Below are 22497 nucleotides of genomic sequence, written 5' to 3'. Positions count from 1 at the left end.
GAGCTCCAGAATAAGAGCAGAGGAAGCAGAGAGAGCACATGACCCCCGAGGCTGGGATGGTACAATGTAGATATAAGAAATGTTAGATGACAATGATAGTTGGGTTAAGATAAGATAAAATAAGAGAAGATAAGAGAAGATAAGATTAGATAAGAGAAGATAAGAGAAGATAAGATAAAATAAGAGAAGATAAGAGAAGATAAGAAGATAAGAGATAAGATTAGATAAGAAAATAAGAGAAGATAAGAGAAGATAAGATTAGATAAGAGAAGATAAGATTAGATAAGATTAGATAAGATAATCCGTTATTTGTCCCACAAAGAGGAAAAGTGCAGTGTTACAGCAGCAAGAGTCAAAATAGGCATCAATAAGTAATAATAAGTCAAATGCAATACTTAAGGGTTAGGAATATACAAAATATTACAAATATGAACGGAATTAAAGTAATATAAACCATTGATATTGCACCGACAGATGAGTATTGCTCAGTGAATATTGCTCAGTTAAGAGCGTTGAAGTTCAGTCCATGATGGTGCCTGTAGTTTTACTGGGAGCAGAGCTGGTTGCACATAAAGGATCAGTTCAGCAAATTCAAAATACAACATATCATTTCATCACATTTTATTATTATCGGTGTGCACCCTTTGTTCTTGTACGATAATAATAAACTTTGTCTTCATTAAACAAAGAAAGAAAGGAAGTTAACGGGTTTAATTCACCTGCTTTGATGTGAGGCAAATATCATCTGCCGGGAATTCGTTAAAATCTGTTTTTAAAAATACAAAACCTTTGGTTCCCATCATGTGTCTGCAGAGTGGATTTTAAACAAAGATGGAGGACATGACACCTCATTAAGTGTTATGATCGCCCCCTGGTGGCTGGCTGCAGATTTGGTCATAAACCCAGCTTGTGCAATATTTGAGAAAATGACATGGACCAAAGTAAAAAGCAGAAGTACACATTAGGTCAATACTTCTTAAAGATAGTTTCTGTCATATTCATTCTCCTTGTAGCTGTGTTGTAGTTTGCAGAAACTCGTCCACGGGGAAATATCCCACTGGTGATGCTGAATTGTCATCGTCATGCTGTCCTGCTGCTCTCTAACTGTGTGTGTGTCTGCTGTTTGTGGGGGTGCACAGTGAATTAATAAGAGCTGCTGCATCTAGAAACAGAGCAATGAGACCACAAGTAAATAATAAAGATGGAACAGAAGCCTAAAGGACGCGATAAAGAATGAGAGAGGCTAAATATTAGTTTTTTGACGGTTCTCTGTGGATCAGTCACGACGAGAATCATCTGCTCATGAATAAAACAAGACACAGACATTCTGTTTTAATCCAAAACGTCTTTTAGGTTTTTGCTAAACGTTATAAAAGTTTGGATTAAGTCAATTTTATAAAATGATTAAATCTGAGGTGCGTGACTCCAGCGTCTCGTTCCACCTGTTCTCCCTTCCACCAGGTGAGAGTTCACTCGCTGCCGTCACACAAAGCATCAGCTGCAAGTTGCATCATTTTACTGATTAATTTCTGATAATGAATTCACATGGATTCTCATGAACAAGCTCTTCACTGGAAAAACCTATTGTTGTGTTTATCCACTGAAGTTTGCTCAGAGAGAAACTTTCTCCTCCACCTATTTGGTCAATGTCGACTCTTTCTTTGCACTGTGACAAGACATTCTTTACTTTCCTCTCTCACTCCTTATCTCACCGAGAGAAGAAAGTACACGTTCTCCAAATCAAAAGCATTACTCACACACACACACTCACACACACACACACACACACACACACACACACACACAGAAAGGGGGGGAGAAAGAAAAGAAAGAAAAGAGTAATTACATTTTTGAAATACCCCAAATTCAGCACCTTGGACGTCCTCAAATCCAGAGACACCACAAAGCCACAGAGCTGAGCCCAGAGACGAGTCCCCTCTGTCAGAGTCCTCACATTATAACACAAACATATTTGACACATGCAGGAAAGAAAAAACCTAGAGGCCAAAGTAGATTAAAGTAGATTAAAGTAGATTAAGTAGATTAAATTCCACAAATAAAGATAGAAATCAGAGGCACAGTGACGAGCATGTGACGTCCCTGGTGGACGGGTGTGGTTGAGACAGAGACACACTTGCCCCTGTAAATCATTTAATGCAACAAGGAGCATTTACTTAAACTAATGATAATAAATCCAAAGTTATATAAGCTAACGACACCACAAAATGAGAAATACTCAGATAGGGAAAAGAGACAGGGCGGATTGTGCTGCCTTATCTGCATGACGCAACCAGAGGAACACACACACACACACACACACACACACACACACACACACACACACACACACACACACACACACACACACACACACACACACACACACACACACAGACAGAATAAACAAATAGGATTAATTGATCTAATGTTGTTTAATAGTTTTCTCTGTTATCTCTGTTAATTCTGATACTTTAGTCTTTAGTTTGTCGTTTCATGAAACTTTCATGTCAATAAAGCACCTTTGATTTTAATTTAACTCAATTTCAGAGACAGAAATAATAGATTTATTATTTATTGGTCTCGATGCAGGACAATGCAACTTGGTTTTTAATCTTAAAACAGCAGCTTTGAAAAGTAGTTGGATGTTTCAGTGACTGTGAACATGGAGAAAGTTTCCTCCTTCACTCCCTGGACGTCTGTTCTAAGTAACTCTGGTGAGTTTGTTCGATCTCAGCTTCAACTGTCACAATCAGCTCCAGCAGGTTGAAGAGTGAAGCTGAACTGTGGATCAGTTAAAAAGCCTCGGAAGTTATTAAAAACCAGAGTTTATCTCCAATATTCAGCAGGAAACTTTTAAAATGTGAAGAATTCTAAACAGAGTTTGGTGGATTTGTTGCAGCCCCAGCTCTTCTGGTTCAGGAAGCAGAGGATCATGGGTAATGTCCAGAGTTCAGTTGTGTTTCAGTTCAGTGGTTTTAATAATCTTAGTTTTTTCTCTACATGAAAACCACTTCATCATAGAACCCTACAGAATAAATCCCCACATGTGACTGCAGAGGGCGCTGCTGATCAGTAAAAGTAACACAGAGCTGCTTTAAGCTCAAGATAAACTTGTAGTTCTGTGTTTATATTTTCTAATCTATCGTATATCTCTCTGAACAGCAGCGGGTTCGTTTGTACTTTATGTCAACACGTCACATTCATCGTTCAGGCTCGATGAACCACTACAAAGAAAAAACAACCCTCAGCTCTCACGCTACACGTTTTCCTTTTGTTTGCTTGGTAATTACAGCGCCTGGAGGCTACGTCTCCACAGACTGACAGGGGTGAATGTCACAAGCTCCAATAAATCAAACAAAGTGGGTTGAGGTTCACGTTCACTGTTGAACGTGAGTTTCAGTGAGAACAAAGTGTTTTAACGAGGATTTAACGAGCAGAGAAAAGAGACGTGGAAAGAGATTTTAAATATGTGTTTGTTGTGTAAAGACTGTGAAACGTGTGTGACTGTGCAAGAAGAAGTGCAGTAGAGCATGACGCTGCAAAGAAGAGGCTGTGTGTGTGTGCGTGTGTGTGTGTGTGTGTGTGTGTGTGTGTGTGTGCACATATCGACCCCATGTCTATTTCCATGCAGCCTGAGATGGATCCTTTGTAACGCTGCTCATAAAACAGAACAACACCAGCCATGAAAGCCAGAAACATTTTTCTGTATTTATCTTCGAGCTCAGTTCAGCTGCTGGAGTCTGTTGGATTTCAACAAGAGTGTGTGTGACTCTGTATATGAATTTAAGATGGCGTGCATGTGTGTGTCTGTGTGTGTGTGTGTGTGCGTGCATGTGTGTGTGTATGTGTGTGTGTGTGTTTGTTTACAGTTTATTGCATGTTACCCTCGTGATATAACTTAATGTAACAGCAGTAACTGTGTATCCGCTCTTACAGCTACATCGTTAGCTACTCTCACTCTTTCGGTGTCACTCTCTCTCTCACTCCCTCACAATTTTCATTTAAATCAATGTTTATCTAATATATGTTTATTCATCAACTGTCGACAATAACCATCAATTTAAATGTTTTTGCCTTTGCACTGTGTCTTTAATTTTTCATTTGAGAGTTTATGGCTGTTTTTATCATTTCAGAGTTTTTATAGCTGTTCACCACGACATTAAAAGATCAAATAAGTACGAGCGACAGCACGTTTTCTGATTCTCTCTCCGTCCTCCGTCGTCTCACCTTTATTTATCCTGCTCTCGCTAATGTGAATCACATTGTGACTCCTTCATTATCCCTGATAACGGTCTCAGCCTGACTCCGTCTCGTCCTTGACAAACTCCCGACTCGACTCTCCTCAATTATTTCAGCATTTCATTGAAATAATCACATCCATATGTATTTCTGCATCTCTCCATCTTCTCCCCACCTCCCTCTCCTCCCTCCATCATTGTTATACAAAAGCTGGAGAGTGCTGATGAGGAGAAATTGAAATAGAGGAGAAAGAGCTCAGGACGCTGAGAGAACAGAGGGTCAGCTCAGGGCATGAAGAGGCAGAGAAGAGCAATTTGTTTCGTTTTTATGCCTCCGCACCGACGACAGCGACCAGAGGCTGAATGTTTTCTGCTTGTCCGTGCGTTTGTACGTACGTTTAAGTTGATGTTCTGTCCGTCCTGCTATTTTGAACCTGATATCTCATAAACGCCTTCAGGGAACCTTTCAAATTGGTACAAACGATCACTTGCACTCAAAGATGAAAGAGAATTTGGTGGTCCAGGTCCCGTTGGCCTCATGAAACATCTTTTTGGACTTCTGAACTCAACATCTCAGGAAAACCTCAAGGGAATTTCTTCAGATTTGGTACAAACGTTCATTTGGACTCACGGGTAAACTGATTAGATTCGGGTGGTCAAAGGTCAAAGTCAAGGTCATGACCGCCTCACAACACAAGATGTTGGAACACATCTCAAATTCTTCATGTTTTGGGGCTACCACTCCGAAGGTCCCAATTAATTTTGAACTAGCTCGTGAGCGCCCCCTATGATACCCAGAAGTTCTGGGAATGGAAACTCCCCCTATATTGGAAATTCTTTGGCTGAAGTCTAATTACAGTTATAGTTATATAGTCCCATGTCAACAAATATAAGATAAGCAAACATTTCTTTTGGCATTTTAATGTGAGGACTTGTTTCAAGAGTCCAAAGCAGGGAGGTCAAATTTCTATTTCCAATGGGAAAGACTTTTCATTGCTGAACAGTTTCTAGACCAGTGTATAAAATTATCTCGTTTGGTTTAGTTTTATGACTCCATCAGATAAAAATCCTCCAGCATTTCAAAAAAATTTGACGTTGAATTAAAGTTTTACGGTTGAAAACGTAAAAAACAGAAACTGCCAAAATCAACTCAAAGGTGCTGAACAGTATCCAGAGCTTTAAAAAGTCAAGTGCGGGTTTTAATAAGTAAAATATATCTCATGTCCTTTACTTTAACTGGCTGCAGCTTTGTAACGGCTCATATCGCTCACACGTGCACCGATCATAGTTTCATTCATCTCTCTGACTGGAAGCAAGATGATTCACGACATCACCTCACAAAAGATAAGAGTCAGACAGAGACACAGGCTGTCAGGGCTCTCACAGGATGGAGATCGATGGGTGATAAGACCAACGCAGAGAGGAAGGAGCAATTTGTCGTTGGGGTTAAGATTTAAGTGAAAGTGGAGGAGGAGGAGGAGGAGACGTGAAGGGGGAATTAGCAAAGGGATTAGATGAAAGACGAGGTTGTTTGAGGTGAAAGACAAAGAGATGAGGACGTACGACCTCAGAAGCAGCGTCCTGCTCTCCTGCTGTCTTTCTGACACCCCACAGGATCTTCAGGAAGTTGATACTGTTCTCAGTTCTCTGTCAACTTTGTCCGTCGGTTGTTTGGCGCTCTGTTTAAACAACCGATCAACTGGATCGCAGCTGAACTAAAACAGAGGAACATTGGTTCCTTTTCAATTTTAAACTTAATAGAATCAAAAGTAATTGTTTCTTAGATTGACAGGTCGAAATATTCAGTTCCTCTCCTTAATGCACAGGCTTATGTGTAGATGCTCAGTAGCCTGCATGTGTCAATGAATCTGTAAATTCAGATATTTTATTTATTTATTTCAGCCGTCCATTATCTGTACTGCTTCAACAAACGGAGACAAACAACCACTCACTCTCACATTCTCACCTCGGGTCAATATTTAAATATTAAAAAAAAGAATTTAAGAATTTAAAACAAATTAAATGAATAAATCAAACAGGACAAACAGCAGCACCGACCTGTCAGCCTCAATGGTTCTTCCTCCTTATCTGGGACCAGGCTTCTCTAAACTTATTTGAAAGTGACAACTGTGGCAGAGTGAAGACACAGGCTCCATAACGGGGAGATTACCGAATAAATCAGAGCAGATAAGAGCAAGAAGGACGGATGTGCGTAAAAATAAATAAAGAAGAAGAAGAAGAAGAAGAAGAGGGGTCGTGCAGAGAACGGAGAGAGAGAGAAGACCTGGGTGGAGATAAGGGGGCAGTTAGATAGAGCGGTGTTATTAACAGGCCTGTGGGTGATTTGTTAGCGCTGCAGAGAAAGAAAGAAAGAAAGAAACAAGATGGAGAGAATACTGAGAGGAGGGGAAGAGGTGGTGGGTGAAGGGCTATAAAAGTCTTATTGTGACCTCCTGCCCAACGTGCTCGTCTTACCTCCGTCACTCCTCCTCCTGCCCTGTGTGTCACCTCTCTGGGGCATCCATCCATCCATCCATCCATCCATCCATCCATCCATCCATCCACCCATCCATCCATCCATCCATCCATCCACACCCATCCATCCATCCATCCACCCATCCATCCATCCATCCATCCATCCATCCATCCATCCATCCATCCATCCATCCATCCATCCATCCATCCCATCCATCCATCCATCCATCCATCCATCCATCCATCCATCCATCCATCCATCCATCCATCCTGCAACTGTGTGTAAAATACCTTTTGTTAGTTTTATAAACATTTAAACCAGAGTGATTAAATATTTGTAGCCGTGTGATTTTGGAGGAAAAACTGAGAGAATGTTCTGCGAGAAGCTGATTCACATTCACACAAAAGTAAATTGAAATATTGAGGCATATATCAACGTGAATATTACTAAAGTAAATGGTGAAAAACAGAACATCCCATTCAGCATCACCTATAGTGTCCTTGTTGTCTGTCCAGGAATTTTTGTGGCGTCTTCTCTTACAAACAAACAAACGCTCAGGGGTGAAAACTCTGCAAAGTTAAATATATATTGCTGTTGATCTTCTCATGCTGCTGTGTGTTACTGTTTTCTTCTCTGCAGGGTCTGTGTTACACAACATGTTGGGAGCAGGTGTTGCTCTAATGGCTTCTTGCTGTGTGGCAGTTAACAGTTTGACATATTCTAGATGTTTTTCCATGTTGTCACTATTGGCCGCTCTTAAGAAAAACACCAGGGCCAGATGCCGAGTGAGATTACCTGAGTTAATAAAATATACTTTGTTAATAATACACTTGCTGTGTCGTGACTCACTGCTCGCTGTGTTTTTACCAGAGTTTCAATCTCTAACGATTTCCTTCTGATCTGAAACCGTGTTGACACACGCTTCAAAATATTAAACTCTTGCCTCCTTCAGGGAAAGTTGACTGAGAGTGCACGACTGAGGAAACTCTTTACGATGCAAATTCTGGGCTCGTTTTTTAAAGCAAATGAAAAGACAAAGACTCGGAGTCTCAGTGGAGCTGGAGTATAACCTCATAGTGGTCATGTGTATACGCTGCTCGATGGAAGAGGCTCAGGGACACTTCGACTTGCCGCAGAAGACGAACCACAGTTTGTCTGTCTCGACCAAACCAAAGTACGAAGACCTGAGACTTAAACACGTTAGTTTGAGACATTACGTTGATTTGTTCATTAGATATTATCTCATCAGTGGAAATGTTTTAACAGCTCAGCACGAATCGATTTTCTCTAATTGCCTTTCGACTCCGAAAGTCCGACTGTAAAAGGTGGAGAGGAGCTGTGACTCGGGACAGAGAGCAGGTCGAATCAGAAGGTCGGTTGTTCGATCCCCGGCTCCTTCAGACTGCATGTGAAAGTGTGTGATTGACAGAGGTATGTGAGAATGTGTGAGTGGTGCAGTGTGACTGTGTGAATGTGACCTGTGGTGTCAAGTACAGAAAAGAAAGGGATGACTGTCACTTGTCCTTTACTTAGGAAGGTGGAGTATTTTTAAGGGATCAACACAGCGCAGCCTGGAGGGGAACCATTGAAACTACCCCACCGGGCTCTGCCAGGCTCTTATCCTGTGCACGGCACATTTACACACGTGCACACACTCACAAATACAACACACACGATTGAGCTCAGGTCCCTTTTAGACACAAACACATTCGTCAATGTCTTGACAACTGAAACACAACAAGCCTGAGAGACTCCAGCTCAGCTGTGACACCTACTGACCCCCGCAGGCTGCTGCTGTGAACTGCAGCCAAGGGCACATGCTGTTTTCAGCCCTTAGGGAAAATTCATGTCACATTTTAACATTTTCACTGGAAAGGTTAAAGGTTATCACACACAAATCATACAATACATTCAGGAAGACAACATAGAAGTGTTGTAAAGCAGTGAAGAGATACTAAAGTCATACATTTGCATTATTGACGGACTTACAAAATTTGAGGGAATTTGATATTTTAGGAGATAAATCCCTTTTCAGTAGTTTGTGTTGAGGTCGCAGCTCTTTAACTGTACATTGTTCACCAATGCTTGCTGATTGTGGGAGATGTTGGGTTTCTATATAATTTAGTACGGACTTGACCTTATTATTTATGTACCTTTAGATACTGTATGTTGTGATTTGGTGCTATACAAATAAAAAGGAATTGTTTTACGCCTTAATGTTGAAATTCAGTATGTTGTACAGCGGAGGTGGAGTTCAACACTGTTTGTCCATCACACTGACAGCACCTTGTGTGTTTATGTATAAATGAGACAACCAGAAGTTTCGAGAGAGAGTTCACATTGAAGAAGTAAATCATTTGTGCTCGTGTGGTTACAACTTGCATAATAAAGTGGATCAGTTACCAAACCCTCCACCTCCCGTGCTCCCATCTCTTTGAAATATTCTCCTCCTGTCATTTCTTACCCTCCGTCTCCGTCTCCGTCTCTCCTTCTCTCCAGCTGACAAAATGACGATGACAGATCTGTTGAAAGCTGAGGAGATCAAGAAAGCTCTTCAAGCCTTCGAAGGTCTGTAACCGTCGCAGATTTGACGTTCACGTTCTCAGCAGACACAGAGAAGTGACACGTTGTTCAATCCACATAATCACACACCATCCTGCTCTGAATGTGTAGAACTACAGCTGGATATGATTTCACTCTTTGTAACGTTGCTCTTTTTGCCTCTTGAAGGAGAAACATTTGATCCAAGAAAGTTCTTTGAAATGGTCGGGATGAGGGCCATGACGGCCGAAAACGTCAAGAAGGTCTTCCGGGTCCTGGACGTGGACGGCAGCGGGTTCATCGAAGAGGAAGAGCTCAAGTGAGGGATTCACAAAAACCCAGAAATACACAAACACACACACAGCAACAAGGCTACAGGCAGATAAACAGTAGGTTGTGTGGAGTCTGGAGTCTGTCATGTTTTCACTGAACACCGTGAGGGATGATTCTCTGCAGGTATGTACTGAAGGGCTTTGCCAAGGAGGGCAGAGATCTGACTGACGCAGAGACAAGAGAATTCCTCAAAGCAGCAGACAAGGACGGAGACGGCAAGATCGGCATCGACGGTGAGAGGAAGTTGCTTATGAAATATTTTATGATTAAAGAAAAGGTAGAAACCGGAGTGGAAGGAGATAGCAACATTTTGACTTGTATTTCTGCAGCAAAGGAGAATCAAACTTAAGATTTCAGCAAAATTTCAACTGTGTAAATAAGTAATAATGTTTTGTACAAAAAACACAATCTCAAAAACGTGAATCATAGTTTACGTGTTCAGAGGAGTTAACTTACTTCAGCTTGTCAGGAAGTTGCCTGGGAACAGAAGTCAGGAGTGCATCTCTTAATACTTTGCAAACAGTGGTCAAAGAGAAATAAGCTGAGCATCTGTTAGACGCAAATTTATAAATATTCAGCGATCCAGTAGATATCCAGAGCAGCAGGACCGTGTCTGAGCGACTGAAGAAAAATGAAGTACAGTGTGTTTAGTAAGAAGTGCAACAGTGTGGCTCATAACCGTGTTTTGTAATCGTTTTTGGGCAGAACACCATTTTAAGAGACATTTTGACACGGCTGCATTCCATTCCGGTGCTTCCAGGCTACTGTGCAAACCAATGGCTTGGCCCACGATCCAGAAATCTTGTTTTTATAGCATCAAATAACTTATTAAAACCAAACTTTCAGGAAAAAATTCATGTTTGAACATATATCAGTGAGTTGTTAAAAAATACCTTGTGGGTACTTTGACTTTTTAGCTTGATCCATGTCCCATCCACTAACATGGAGGAGGCGTTGGCTTCCCTGTGCATTATGCTATTATTTACACCTGAGCTATTTCAGGTGTAAGTCAAAAGGCCTTTTTTTCTACTTATTGAATTCATTAACAATATAGAAATAAAGAATATTTCCATCATTCTCCTTTTATCTGTCGATTCTGTCCTATAACTTTTGCACATTCAGCATTTTAACTTTTCTCTTCCAGAGTTTGAGACCTTGGTGCATGAGTAGGGGACAGCCGAACAGCCCCTCCCTCCTCCTCCTCCTCCTCCTCCTCTTCGTCCCTGCATTCATATTTTGTAACGGCCACCCCCCAAACTCCTGTCACCTCCCTCTGGACCCCGAGCACGGAGTCACACGAGAGCTGCTCGCTACCACACCTGAGCGGAACCAGGCCGACGGGGAGTCACCATGAGGAGAAACACGCAGGCATCATAGGAGCCATTTTTTATATATATCTCATATCCACTCGCTCATGCTGTTTGGGTTTCAGAATCATTCTTGATGATTTCATGAGGATAGTTTGTGGTCTGAAAACAGGTGGTGCTAGTGCTGTAGATGGTGTAGATGTTATAAAGACTTCTTCCTCTGTGTATTTCAGGTTGTGCATCTTGTCTGATTGGTTTTACTTCTAGATGTTCACATAACAGTGCACTTTCCTCCCACTCCTCCTCCTCCTCATCCACCTTCCCTCACCTCACCTCCTCTCCCCTTTCCCTTCCTCCTCCTCCCTTCCTCCTCCTCTCTCCCTGCCTCCGATCAGATGATGTAGTTAAGTAAATATGAAATATAAGACGAGCTGTGAAGGGAAAAAAAAAGATCTGAGTAAGAAATGATAATAAATAAAGGTTGAGTAATAACTGTCTCTTTACTTTTTGTTGCTCACAGTGGACACACAACATTCAACTCACTAAAATACACCGAACAATGCAAAACGTGTCACAGAAGGAGAAATACTGCGTTAGCATCAAATATCACTTAAATCAGATGTGAAAGGATTTTTCTGTCAAATCAGATCTGCATCACATGACCAATCTAATCTGATTCGGGAAACATTTGCTTAGAATATGAAGATAGAAAGAAAGAAAGACATGTTACAACTTCAGTAAAATAGATAAAATAAATAAACGTGTTAATATCAGCTGGAGGCTGTAGCTTCATATTTATCAGACAGATCTGAGTACAGCAGAGTCTCAGGGAAAGATTTCAAGAATAATGTTGTAATATTGCGAGAATAAAGACGTAATTTAACAAGAACAATAAAATGAAAAATATAATAAAGATGTAATTTAATGATTAAAAAATATTATGAGAATAAAGTCATAATCGAAAAGAAAGTTGTAATATTACACAGAAATAAAGAAAAATACTGTAATTTTATGAGAATAAACTCATGATTTAATGAAAACAAGGTCGTAATTTAACAGAATTAATTTTAAATTTATAAAGAAAAAGAAGCCACAATATAATAAGAATAAAATCTGAATTTAATGATATTTTTATTATAAATATATTTATAATATTCCAAATATATAGTTATTCTTTTGAAGTGGCCCTAATAATAATAATAATAAGTGTATTTCCTACAAATTTTATGAAATGAAACCAGCACCTATCAACATAAAACTTTATGATTTTGATATTTAACCATTAAGATTTACTACAGTCACAACACCTCATCTGATCTATAACTGGACAAGAAACCCAGCGACTCTTCCTCAGCTCTTGTGACTCCGACCCCTTCACGTTTCAGACGAGACGACTTTACACAGAAACAAAACAAAATGCACATCCTGCCTCCACAACCTGATCCGGCAGCGTCGGTTACACACCCGGCCGGCCTGAGGGCCGACGGGTCAGTGGATCCGAGGAGAAGATCTGTCATTGGTCGTCGTGGGGCGAAGCTTTACTGTGGCGAACGGGTTTGTGCCTCTGAAACGAGAGGATGACGGAAAATGTTACACAAAACCTCATGTGCTCAGCTGCTTTCTGCCGACACACATAAAGAACACACACACACACACACACACACACACACACACACACACACGGACACACTCCAGGCTGGATAACTAACACCAGTCAGAGGTGGATATTCAGCACGTTCCAGAGGTCCTATGTCTTTTTCTTTTTAGGGCTTATTGATTTAAACATTTGTGGATCTTTCAAGACTGAAACTGACAATCTATCATTTAAGCATCTGTCGACTGAACAAAATGTTTGCTAAAAACATTGTGTCAACCACCAAGTGCAACAAAGGAACCTTAACCTATAGTACACTTGTTTTATCTATCATCATTTTTATGACATGGGAAATTTGCCGAAGTGTATTCAGGATATTGTTCACACTGAAAAGGCACATAAATGGATACTTGATGGTTTTTCAGATACAGCACTGATTCTGCAATCTTTAATAAAAATGTATTCACTAAGTCCAGGACAATAAAAACTAGGTTGTTGATTTTTGGGAATGAAGTCGTACACGTTGATATTTACCTGGGAAACAGAGGGTTTTCAGGTCCCTGGGGTGATAAGGCCTAAAACAAGAGAAGATCAATGTGAGGAACCCAAACATTAGACTTCTGATTAGATTTCTGTTTCATGCAACAGGAAAATAAAAGCCATTTCTTCTCAGTGTTAATCCTCTGGTACCTGGACATCAGATTCACTCCTCCTCTCAGGGAGGGGGGAGATCGGGTGAAAATCTACTGAGCTCCTCCTCAGGTTCTGACTCGGCAGAAGCAGAGGAGGCGGGTGTTCGTTGTAGCTCTTCGTTTGACCCAGCCTCTTCTCCGTCGCTGGCTCCGCCTTCTTCTCGGGGAGTGGAGAGATCGGCCGGAAGTCTACGGAAGCTCTGCGGTTGGGCGTGGCCGGGGGCGGGACATCGCCGTAGCTCTTGCTCTCCGATTGCTCAGGGTAGGTGTCGGTGGGATCCAGCAGATTGTTCATACTGTGGCTTCTCAGGGAACCACCGCTGAGGGAACACACAGGATTCACATGTGACAGGGAACAGTGTTAGAAATGCTACAGACGGGAATGGTTTCAGACAAATAGAATACCCTGAATAAAATTGATGCATGTGATTCTCACCTTGTCGCTAAAGTGTTGGAGAAATCTTCAACTGGCGCCACATAGGCAGCAGGAAACCAGCCCTGACTGGAGGAGACGACACAGAGTGAAATCCCATATCAACCATTACACTATTTCCTGCTCTAAATAATCAAACTAGTGTTTTATTCTACATTTCTCTTGTCAAATAAAAACCTACATACAACGCCTGACATTTATTTCATGGTTTCAAGTGGTAAATAGTAAGTTTTACAGCCTTATGTGTTGTGTTGAGAAGCTGATCAAATACCAATGACTCCACTATTACAAAACACCTTTCAGCCTATTCTCTACTTTACGAGACCGTTAACCTGTCACCATGTCAATAATTAATACGTTTATTCATCTCTCTCGTCAATAATAAGCAGTAAAAAAAAGAAAGTTGTTCCTCGGTGACATCACAGCAGTCTGATACGATTTCTTGCGGTTGCTGTTGCCAGAGAACATTCAATGCCAATGTAAAAATCAGAAATGGGGCTCCCTTCGGTTTGCCTCTACCCACCGCAAGCTGCTGTCAGTGCGTCCGTACAACCAGCCGTTGCGCGGCTCCTGCACCAGGACGGTGACGGTCTCTCCTCTGTTGAAAGGCAGAAGCTTCGGGTTGGACGAGGAGGGGTGAGACACCAGGGCTCTCATGGATCTGCCTCCACCCAGACCCAGAGATTCACCCACTGAGCTGGAGCGAGAGCGGCTGGGCAGAGGTGACGGTGCTGGAGGTGGAGGAGGGACAGGACAAGATGTTTATCCTTACGTTCATTTATGATGTGACAATGTACAGGTACTGTGATTAGTAGTGTATACCTCCCACCTCTAGAGGGCACTCTGCCCAGCGCCTGTTGCTCCCTCCTGGCCCAAGACATGTCTTCATCTCTGGCAACCGTCTGCAGCAGGGAGCTCACTGAACCTCGGAGCTGGAGACGCATCAGACACACGGAAACTAACTTGAGGAAACTTAATTAGCCCCATAGACTGTGAATAAAGATGGACGACGATTCTCAACTTCCTCCCATTATCTAAAAATGAAGCCCAAATACGGGTTCCGCCATCTTGTGCTTTTGATGTCGCATATTTAATTAAAACTTGGTGCATGTCCCATCCAATAACACGGAGGAGGCAGGGTTTGTGACATATACTGTAGCCAGCCACCAGGAGGTGATCAAGAGCCATCACGTCGTCTATCTTTATTTAAAGTCTATAATAGTAAAAAGACATCTTCTTAACAAGCCAATTCTAAACAAAGACATGTCTCTGATATTATTTGATATTTTTAACTAAAGGCCTCTGCTCCCTTGTGCAGATAATAAAAATTGCCCTTGATCCTATTTGACAATGTACTGCACCTTAATATGAGAATTTACAGAGCACTGAATATAACAGTATAACAGTAATAGTATGAGTAATAGTATTGAACATAATTTACTGAACCATAATGTCCCCATAGACAAGAACAATTGACTAAAGCAGGTAAAGTGCTGGTACCTGTGCCTCTTGTTCTAAGTGTGTGGGCGTGCGAGGTCTGGACCCTCTGGTCTCGTTCACTTTCTCCTTCCAGCCGTCGGCCTTTTGCTGAAGAGACGCACCGGTCTGCAAACAGAGAGAGAGAGAGAGAGGAGAGCGACTCACTGAGTCACAGCCTGATGAGAGAGAAACTCACTCATCAGCAACGCTTCAGTAGATAAGACGATGGACACTGAGACGACATGAGGAGAATGAAAATGAAAACAGCCCAATGAGACAATGACGTCAGCATCAGTGGCTTTGATCTGTGCTGTCTTATAGTTATAGTTATGACAATGACAGAATCCACTATATACCTGTAAAATAAAGTCAAAATGGAAATATGAATATTCACATCGTATGTTAGATCAGCTGCTGAGGTCAAGTCTCCTTTTTCATGAGAACGTATTAAATGAGGAGACATTTTAGTGCATTTTATCAAATTCTTGCTTATAATTTTGAGTTAACATTTGTTTACTTTTTGATTAAAGCCGTTTTCAGATATGTAAATGTCCGTACAACTGGATCTGGACTTTCTGGAGTTTGCCTTTCACATCTGAAGAATGCATTTCGATCAGAGCCAGTGTTCAGGCAAGGGAAGAACATCACGTTTAAATTCAGCTGCAGAGATTCACATGTTCCGTTCGACACCTGCGTCGGCCTGAATCACCAAAAACTCTCAAATCTCGTTGACTTTCCAACTTGATATCCTCGTCGGTGTCTTCTACATGTGTGACTCCTCTATTTCATCCTGAGATACGTTCTTTTTAGTTTTGTTTCCTCACTTTTGCGTCTTTCGCGTGTTAGAAATGTTGTCGACACCCACTGGCTCGAGGTGAATCCTCCAGATAATCTGCTGTGTTCTGACACGGCCTCATTCGGACATTCGCCGGAGTTTTTACTACAGCGGCTGGAAGGAGAAACTCTGGAGATTTTCGCAGCAACTGCCTCTGACATTTGCCTTTTTCACAAACAGCCCCTCTGGACACTTTCAGGAGATCGTTCGGATTCTTGAAGCAGCTGATTAGCCTGAATTTAGCTGCATCTGAACAGCACAGGAAACCACAGGAGGAGGCCGGCTGCTGCTTTGGGTTGACCATGTGGTTGTGTGGTGTGTATTCATGAACCTTGTTTATGAGGAAGAGTAGTGACTGGGTGAGGCCACAGTGTTTCTCTGCCAGGAAGCGATACCTCCTCTCCTCCTCCTTGAGGATCTCCTGCTGGCTCTGCCTCAGGTACAGCATGTACTCGCTGTTCTCCTACAACACACACACACACACAAATATGAAGCACAAATGGCGCAGGAGTGTAGCTACTGGACTGTGTGTGTGTGTGTGTGTGTGTGTGTGTGTGTGTGTGTGTGTGTGTGTGTGTGTGTGTGTGTGTGTGTGTGTGTGTGTGTGTGTGTGTGTGTGTGTGTGTGTGTGTACCAGAGAGTCCCTGAAGGCTCCTCGTCTGAGCTGTTTCTCCAAAGCCTCGGCCTGATTCCTCACCTCCAGCTCGTACACTCTGCGACTCCCCTGCAGCACAGGAAGCAGCTCCATTCAACAAAGTCTGACGTGGTGACGATAAGTTTTCCTGAATCTGTGGACACTTTGTTTTTGCACACACAGTTTTGGTTTAACTTGTGGAGTTGTGTTCCTGCCCGGTTTGAGGAACAACTGCACAATCTCAGACCTGTTTTCTCTACTACAGTGGTCATAATAGATTTTCAAGAAATCCTAATTCAACATTTGCATTTAAATCGTGTACACAAATACGTTGAGCCACACAGACGAGCCAAACCATCGTGATCCAATCAGTAACTCCACTTTTAAACTCTGTTAATGTTGATGACTGTTGATGAACGATGTAAAATACAACAGCTGCCTAAGTGTTGACATGAAGGATAATATCAAAACATGTTCCTTTTCCCTAAACTTACGTCGATGTATTCCTCGTCCAGCTTTACATTCTTCTCCATGGCTTGTAGCACCTCAACCTGGAACCATCGGAACTGTGGCAAGGAGAAAAACAGTGTTGCTGTGATGTAACTGAGTTAATATGGAAACTTGACATTATGGGCTGGATTGTTTTATTTAAATCAATCTATATGCAAATGTGCCCGGTCCTCAGTTGCTAATTGTCATCACTACAGCCACTGCAATCAAGCACCGGGGTATGAACGGCTCAATGCATTTTAATCAGGCAGTGAATTAAACCCTGTCAGGGGTCATCTCAGGGTCAAAGGCTAACAAGTGTAATTCCCAGTATGCAGATCTGTTCTTTAATTAATTGGGTTACAGTTTTTTCCATGGCCGTGCAATTAAGCACAATCAGCTTAGCAACGTCTGCAGCGTGTAATTGATTTATGCAGCATTTAGCACAGATTGGGTATAAAGATGGACGTAACTCCACTCCCTCATCAATTACAAAGTTTCACATGGTTTTGTAGCATCAAATAACAAATTGATTCCAAACCTAATGGGAAAACATGTGTGTGTCCGTCCATGCAATTCATATTAATTATTATAATTGTATTTATTGAAATAACCTAATTAACAGAAGACGTGTACTGACCACACCCTCCATCTCTGCAGTGAGTCTCCTCTGTGTGTCTGAAATCTGGATCAGGACGTCGCCTGTTTGAGACAAAACCAGATTAACACACACATCAAATTCCATCAATTTGAAATAACAGTTGTGTGAATATTGCACGTGATAATATTCGTTCTATTGAGTTTTGAATGGGATCATTTCACCTGTTGCCTTGTTGCATGTACAACAAAATGGCCCTTTGAAGAATTCACGTGGTAAAAGTCTCTCATTTTGTGTAATTTTTGTTCATTAGAAATAAAGGAACAATATTTAAGTGGTGCAGTAATTTGATAAACGACTTTAACACAATTCAACTCAAGCCAAACAGGCTCCTTGTATGACTGGTGCCTCTGGTCTGGTCTGTGGTGATGGACTGTGGTTGAACTAATGAATTGGGTGCAGCTGAAAGACTGTCCCCATCTATAATTCAGGGGCCGTCACTCAATAGGGCCCCAGGTCACGCTGTGGCTCCCTGACCTTCTCCGTTAGCCAACCTAGCAGAACCTCTCGCACTAACGCACGAGCCCACACACACTCAACGGGGAGGAGCTAGCATATTGCTAATTACTGCTAACAATGCTTTGGCACCTCCCCAGGGTGGGAGTGAAAGTGAAGCTTGTGGAAAAACACACACAGACACACACACACACAAATACACACACAGGAGAGGAGGAGACAGAGCAGGGGAGGATGTAGAATCGAGGATGTGTCCTAAATTGGCCCCAGGCCGTTTGGACGAGTCAATTCATAAATCCCCCAAAAAAGGGACATATTGTGGTGAGCGAACAAATAACTAAGAAGCTGAAACTTAATTTAAAGAGACAATTTGTGAAGGTTCCACAGAATCAAATATATCTTTATATTTGTCTCAAAGAACAGCAGCAGAGCAGATTACTGACATGGAACAAGATAATGAAAAAACTCAAGACAACACAAGAAATATCCCGTTTCCCTCTCTGGACTGCGACTAAACCCACAGATATAACGTGTTGAGTTTAATACAAGGTAGGAGTCTCTCTCTCAGTCATGCATGAAACTACCAAAGGTTATTTCAGCTAAATCCATCATCATCATCAGTATCATCTGACATCAGCTGCCTCACCAAAGAGACATGGCATAAGAGACGTTTGGTCCATGTGATCAATACTTTAGTACGACCTATGAGGATGTTATAATATTTGAAATGATTTGAAAGGGGAAAGTGTTTCCCACCTGATCGACAGGACAGTTCTGTTTCTGTGATGAATGCAACAAATTGAATATAAACACACATGAGTTACACACACACACACACACACACACACACACACACACACACACACACACACACACACACACACACACACACACACACACACTTACCAAGAGAGCGAGATGAGAGCGTGTGAAGAGCCTGGTCACCCATCTTAGCCACAGCGCTGAAGTAGGCCTCACTGCAGACAGCTAAGGCTGCAGGACACAAACAAATACACACAAATATACACAAATATACACAACTTACAGCTTCTAACCAGTTAAACTTCTCCTCCCGAAGACCATCAGCTCTATTCTCTATCATTTCATTCACACAAGCCTCGCAGTGTTGACACGTGAGAGGTGGTTTATAGACGGGTGTAGTAAAAATAACGTGAAGTGCTAATAATGAGTAACAGACCCCGTGGATCTTGTTACAGTGGGTTCATGACCTTCCTGTCAGGGTTCCCTTGTCTCCTCGCACAACCTGTGTCTCAGTGATTTCAGTAAAAATCCTCTTCCATCATCTCTGATTCCACTGACATCACCATGGAAAGTCTTTTTACAGCACCTACAGTAAAATGTCCTCTGACATCTGCTAATATTTCTTATTCTGGTCCGTCCCACATGGGCCGACAACACTTTGCTTATTATAACATTAGAAAATATAGAATACATCTTCTATTACACACATGCAAGATCACAAGCAAAAAAAAGGCCTATTCAACATGTATTTTCACACGTTATATTAGTGTGTGTAAATGACAATAACACGTGCACACTCAGACACACACACACTCAGACACACACACACACTAATTGAACCACCCAGCCGTGCACACAGCCAGTCACTCATGACGCTCACTCACCTTGAAAAGCTTTGACGTAGCTGTTTCCTAGAGCAACAAGCTTCTGGAGGCCCGGATTGAAGTGCTCCATCAGGTTCTGCAAACACACACACACACACACACACACACACACACACACACACACACACACACACACACACAAAGACAAAGACATAAATGCACATGAACAGACCAACATGCCTATTAAGAATGATGTTTTACGACCAATATGACATGTGCATAAAAACTATGTGAACAATAGTATAAACTCACCGAATAGACAGTTAGAGTTGATCTGTGCAGCTGGTCACTGCTGGCTCCTGACATCGTGCAAATATAATATAAACTTCTCACAAAGATAAAAGTCTTGAAACCTGAACGTCAGAGACAGAAGGAAACTTCTGTAAAGAGTCTGAATCCCATTCAAGCCTCCTCAGGTGTTTTCTGGTCCTGGGTGCATCAGCGTCTTCAGGCAGTAAATCGAACAGCGGTGCCTTCCTCCCTCTCTCTCGCTCCCTGTGTTCATTTGTCGATGTTCTCCTTCGGCCCCCTGTCATCAGCAGCTCGCATGGAAAGAGTGAACAAGTGAGGAAGGGGAAGAGGAACGCGAGTAGGTGCCATCGATATGACCCGGGCCAGGTAAATTATTGATTGAGGAGGAGGACGGCTGCCCAACTAGCTGTGATGTACACTCACACCTAACATGGTAACTTTGGTGAAACACTCTGCTGCCTTACAACCGCTAGATTATTAAATTATCATGTGGTTAGTTGCACAGAAATTACTTCTTCAGGAAGTTTCACACATACAAGTTCAAATGTTCGAAAAAACTTAGTATATATACATGAAAATAAGAGAAGGATCAATAAAACAAACCCTCATAATGAAGCCAGATGAAAGCTGTGATCTCAGCAACAAAGAGTTGAAGACAAACAGGTGATGAAAGAATTCACATCTGCACTAAAGTGTGAGGAAAGTTGCTTCTGATGTTTTCTATTGGACAGAACACAGAACTGGACCGGTGGTATTTTGCCAATATCTCAGGCCTAGAAACATTTATTTTCTTAACGAATGTAAATTGATTTTCTTATGTCGGTGCTAACAAACCAAACACTAGGTGATTAAAACAGTACAAAGTGTGGAAAACATTATTTCCATCCTCCATTTTCAATTTGACTCATCAACAGGTTTGTGAGTTATCATTTTTCGCTTCAGAATTTATTGTCATAGTATTAATCGCAATAATTTATCACATAATACAGGCAGCATGTACTTAAAGGAGAAAAGGAGAGAATGTATTTCAAATATGGAGAAAATAATTACAAACCTATTTTTGTATTTCCAAAATTTCACTTCCAATACCTGAAAATTGTAAAGTTGTAAAGATCTGACCAAACCTCTTTAACAGCACTAATAACTTAATACATTTTAAACTGATGTGAATGTGCACGTTTCGGATTTACAGCCATTTGGGGTTTTGTAAATAACTCAGTCCTCCTCGTGTTTTGTCTTATTTATTCAACCTGCAGAAAATATGTAGAGAAACCATTTCAGTCCTTGTCACTTTAACCGCTGACGTCTTGCATGTTGTTGTGTGAGGAGCAGTGAGGCTGCTCTAACCTGCAGGGGTCAACAAGTCTTTCAAGTGGGCGGTGTCATCAAAAATGACCTCATCACTACCAGCGTCCACGCTCCGCTGCTTCTGGCAGCGACTCACAGTCACCAGCACGGTTCTCAGACGCCGATCCAGAGCAGCGAGGTGAGGCTCTGCCAGCAGGGGGGCCGCGCGGTGCAGGGGATCCTGGGAAAGCGAGGCCCGCATGACGTCGCTGAGACGATACTGAGGCAGAGACAGGAGACGCAGGCGAAGCCACGTGGTCTGACGGATTCTGGAGCAAAACGAAAGAAAGAGGTGTTTAAGAATAAAGGACAGGATGGAGCTTTTTTTTATGCATAAACAATTGCACAAATCTGGATTAACCTCACATGAGCTGAAAGGAAAAATCTTTTATTTTGACTTAATGTAGCCAGAGAGGAAGCTGTGGACTGTACAAAGATTATAGTAACGAAGAAATTCATCACATTTTTCTCATTGTACCTGCAGCACTGTTCTAGTGGAGCGAGGATGGACGGCTCATCTCTGGAGTGACGCCCAAATCTGCAGTGACAACACAGTCGAAATCAGTTGAGTCACAATCGCACCCATCAAAACAACCATTGAAACCAAAAAAATGGATGTGGTTATATGCCTCCACCAACCTGTCGAGTCTTTGAGTCAAAATTTAAAGGAATTCCTTACAGACAGACTTGAGAAATCATGTTCAGGGGCCGAAAACTTGTTTTGTGAGGCCACGCTGACGTTTGACCACCAAAATAAAATCAGTCAATCCCTGAGTCTTATTGATGTTCTGAAGAAATTCCCTCATAACCCAAAGATGTGTCTCCAGCCACTGAGGCATAAAAACTAAGTGTGTTGACGTGAACTCGGATCATGAGAACAATGAGAGAAATACTTGCGCTCTGCCGTTGTCGAGGTGCAACAGAACAGTGTTGTCGCCAAACTTCTCAAAGGTCTCATAGTGGTGTCGGTCCATGTTGCCTGTGGGAGGAAAAGGAAAACCTCTGTTAATGTTGTCAACAACTACATGGTGAACGCACATTCCTGCTATTGGCATCACATTAAACCACAACAATTATCTGTTTGTTC

At 41.9% G+C, this 22497-nt stretch overlaps 3 protein-coding genes across 3 annotated transcripts in view; 1 reads left to right on the top strand and 2 right to left on the bottom strand.

Moving 5' to 3' along the window:
- The window catches only part of LOC118125702 (parvalbumin alpha-like), a 28628-nt gene extending 17506 nt beyond the window's left edge, over positions 1-11122 (top strand). Inside the window, exons 2-5 of the mRNA XM_035184598.2 lie at positions 9214-9282; positions 9445-9574; positions 9712-9821; positions 10733-11122. Coding sequence (XP_035040489.1) covers positions 9222-9282; positions 9445-9574; positions 9712-9821; positions 10733-10758 — 327 coding nt within the window. The 5' untranslated portion in view covers positions 9214-9221 and the 3' untranslated portion in view covers positions 10759-11122. The remainder of the gene's footprint in view (positions 1-9213; positions 9283-9444; positions 9575-9711; positions 9822-10732) is intronic.
- Positions 11123-12239: 1117 nt separating this feature from the next.
- On the bottom strand, positions 12240-20117 carry baiap2l2b (BAR/IMD domain containing adaptor protein 2 like 2b). Its single transcript, XM_035181998.2, has 14 exons — positions 20064-20117; positions 19812-19887; positions 19072-19158; positions 17692-17753; positions 17057-17128; positions 16563-16652; positions 16260-16391; positions 15115-15219; positions 14444-14546; positions 14138-14345; positions 13618-13683; positions 13180-13501; positions 13024-13064; positions 12240-12459 (listed from the first exon to the last, which is right to left on the bottom strand). Exons 1-14 carry the CDS (start codon positions 20115-20117, stop codon positions 12384-12386), a joined length of 1494 nt encoding a protein of 497 aa, XP_035037889.1. The 3' UTR covers positions 12240-12383.
- Positions 20118-20887: 770 nt separating this feature from the next.
- Positions 20888-22497, bottom strand: part of LOC118101419 (extracellular serine/threonine protein kinase FAM20C-like) — a 32338-nt gene continuing 30728 nt past the window's right edge. The window contains exons 8-10 of the mRNA XM_047341524.1: positions 22308-22389; positions 21889-21948; positions 20888-21679 (exon numbers count right to left, since the gene is read on the bottom strand). Of these exons, the coding sequence (XP_047197480.1) occupies positions 21406-21679; positions 21889-21948; positions 22308-22389 (416 nt within the window). The 3' untranslated portion in view covers positions 20888-21405. The remainder of the gene's footprint in view (positions 21680-21888; positions 21949-22307; positions 22390-22497) is intronic.

Source organism: Hippoglossus stenolepis, chromosome 2 (assembly GCF_022539355.2).
Source record: "Hippoglossus stenolepis isolate QCI-W04-F060 chromosome 2, HSTE1.2, whole genome shotgun sequence".
Taxonomy (NCBI): Eukaryota; Metazoa; Chordata; class Actinopteri; order Pleuronectiformes; family Pleuronectidae; genus Hippoglossus; species Hippoglossus stenolepis.
Note: the sequence above shows the minus strand (reverse complement) of the source record. Positions and strands in the feature narration are given on the sequence as shown.

Excerpts from the sequence above, each read along its gene's own strand:
- baiap2l2b (XM_035181998.2), bottom strand. The coding sequence starts at position 20,117 with ATGTCAGGAGCCAGCAGTGACCAGCTGCACAGATCAACTCTAACTGTC. Across the intron at positions 14,547-15,114 it reads ACTTAGAACAAGAGGCACAG|CTCCGAGGTTCAGTGAGCTC; the intron begins GTACCAGCACTT and ends ATGCGTCTCCAG. Across the intron at positions 13,502-13,617 it reads TCCAACACTTTAGCGACAAG|CGGTGGTTCCCTGAGAAGCC; the intron begins GTGAGAATCACA and ends GTGTTCCCTCAG.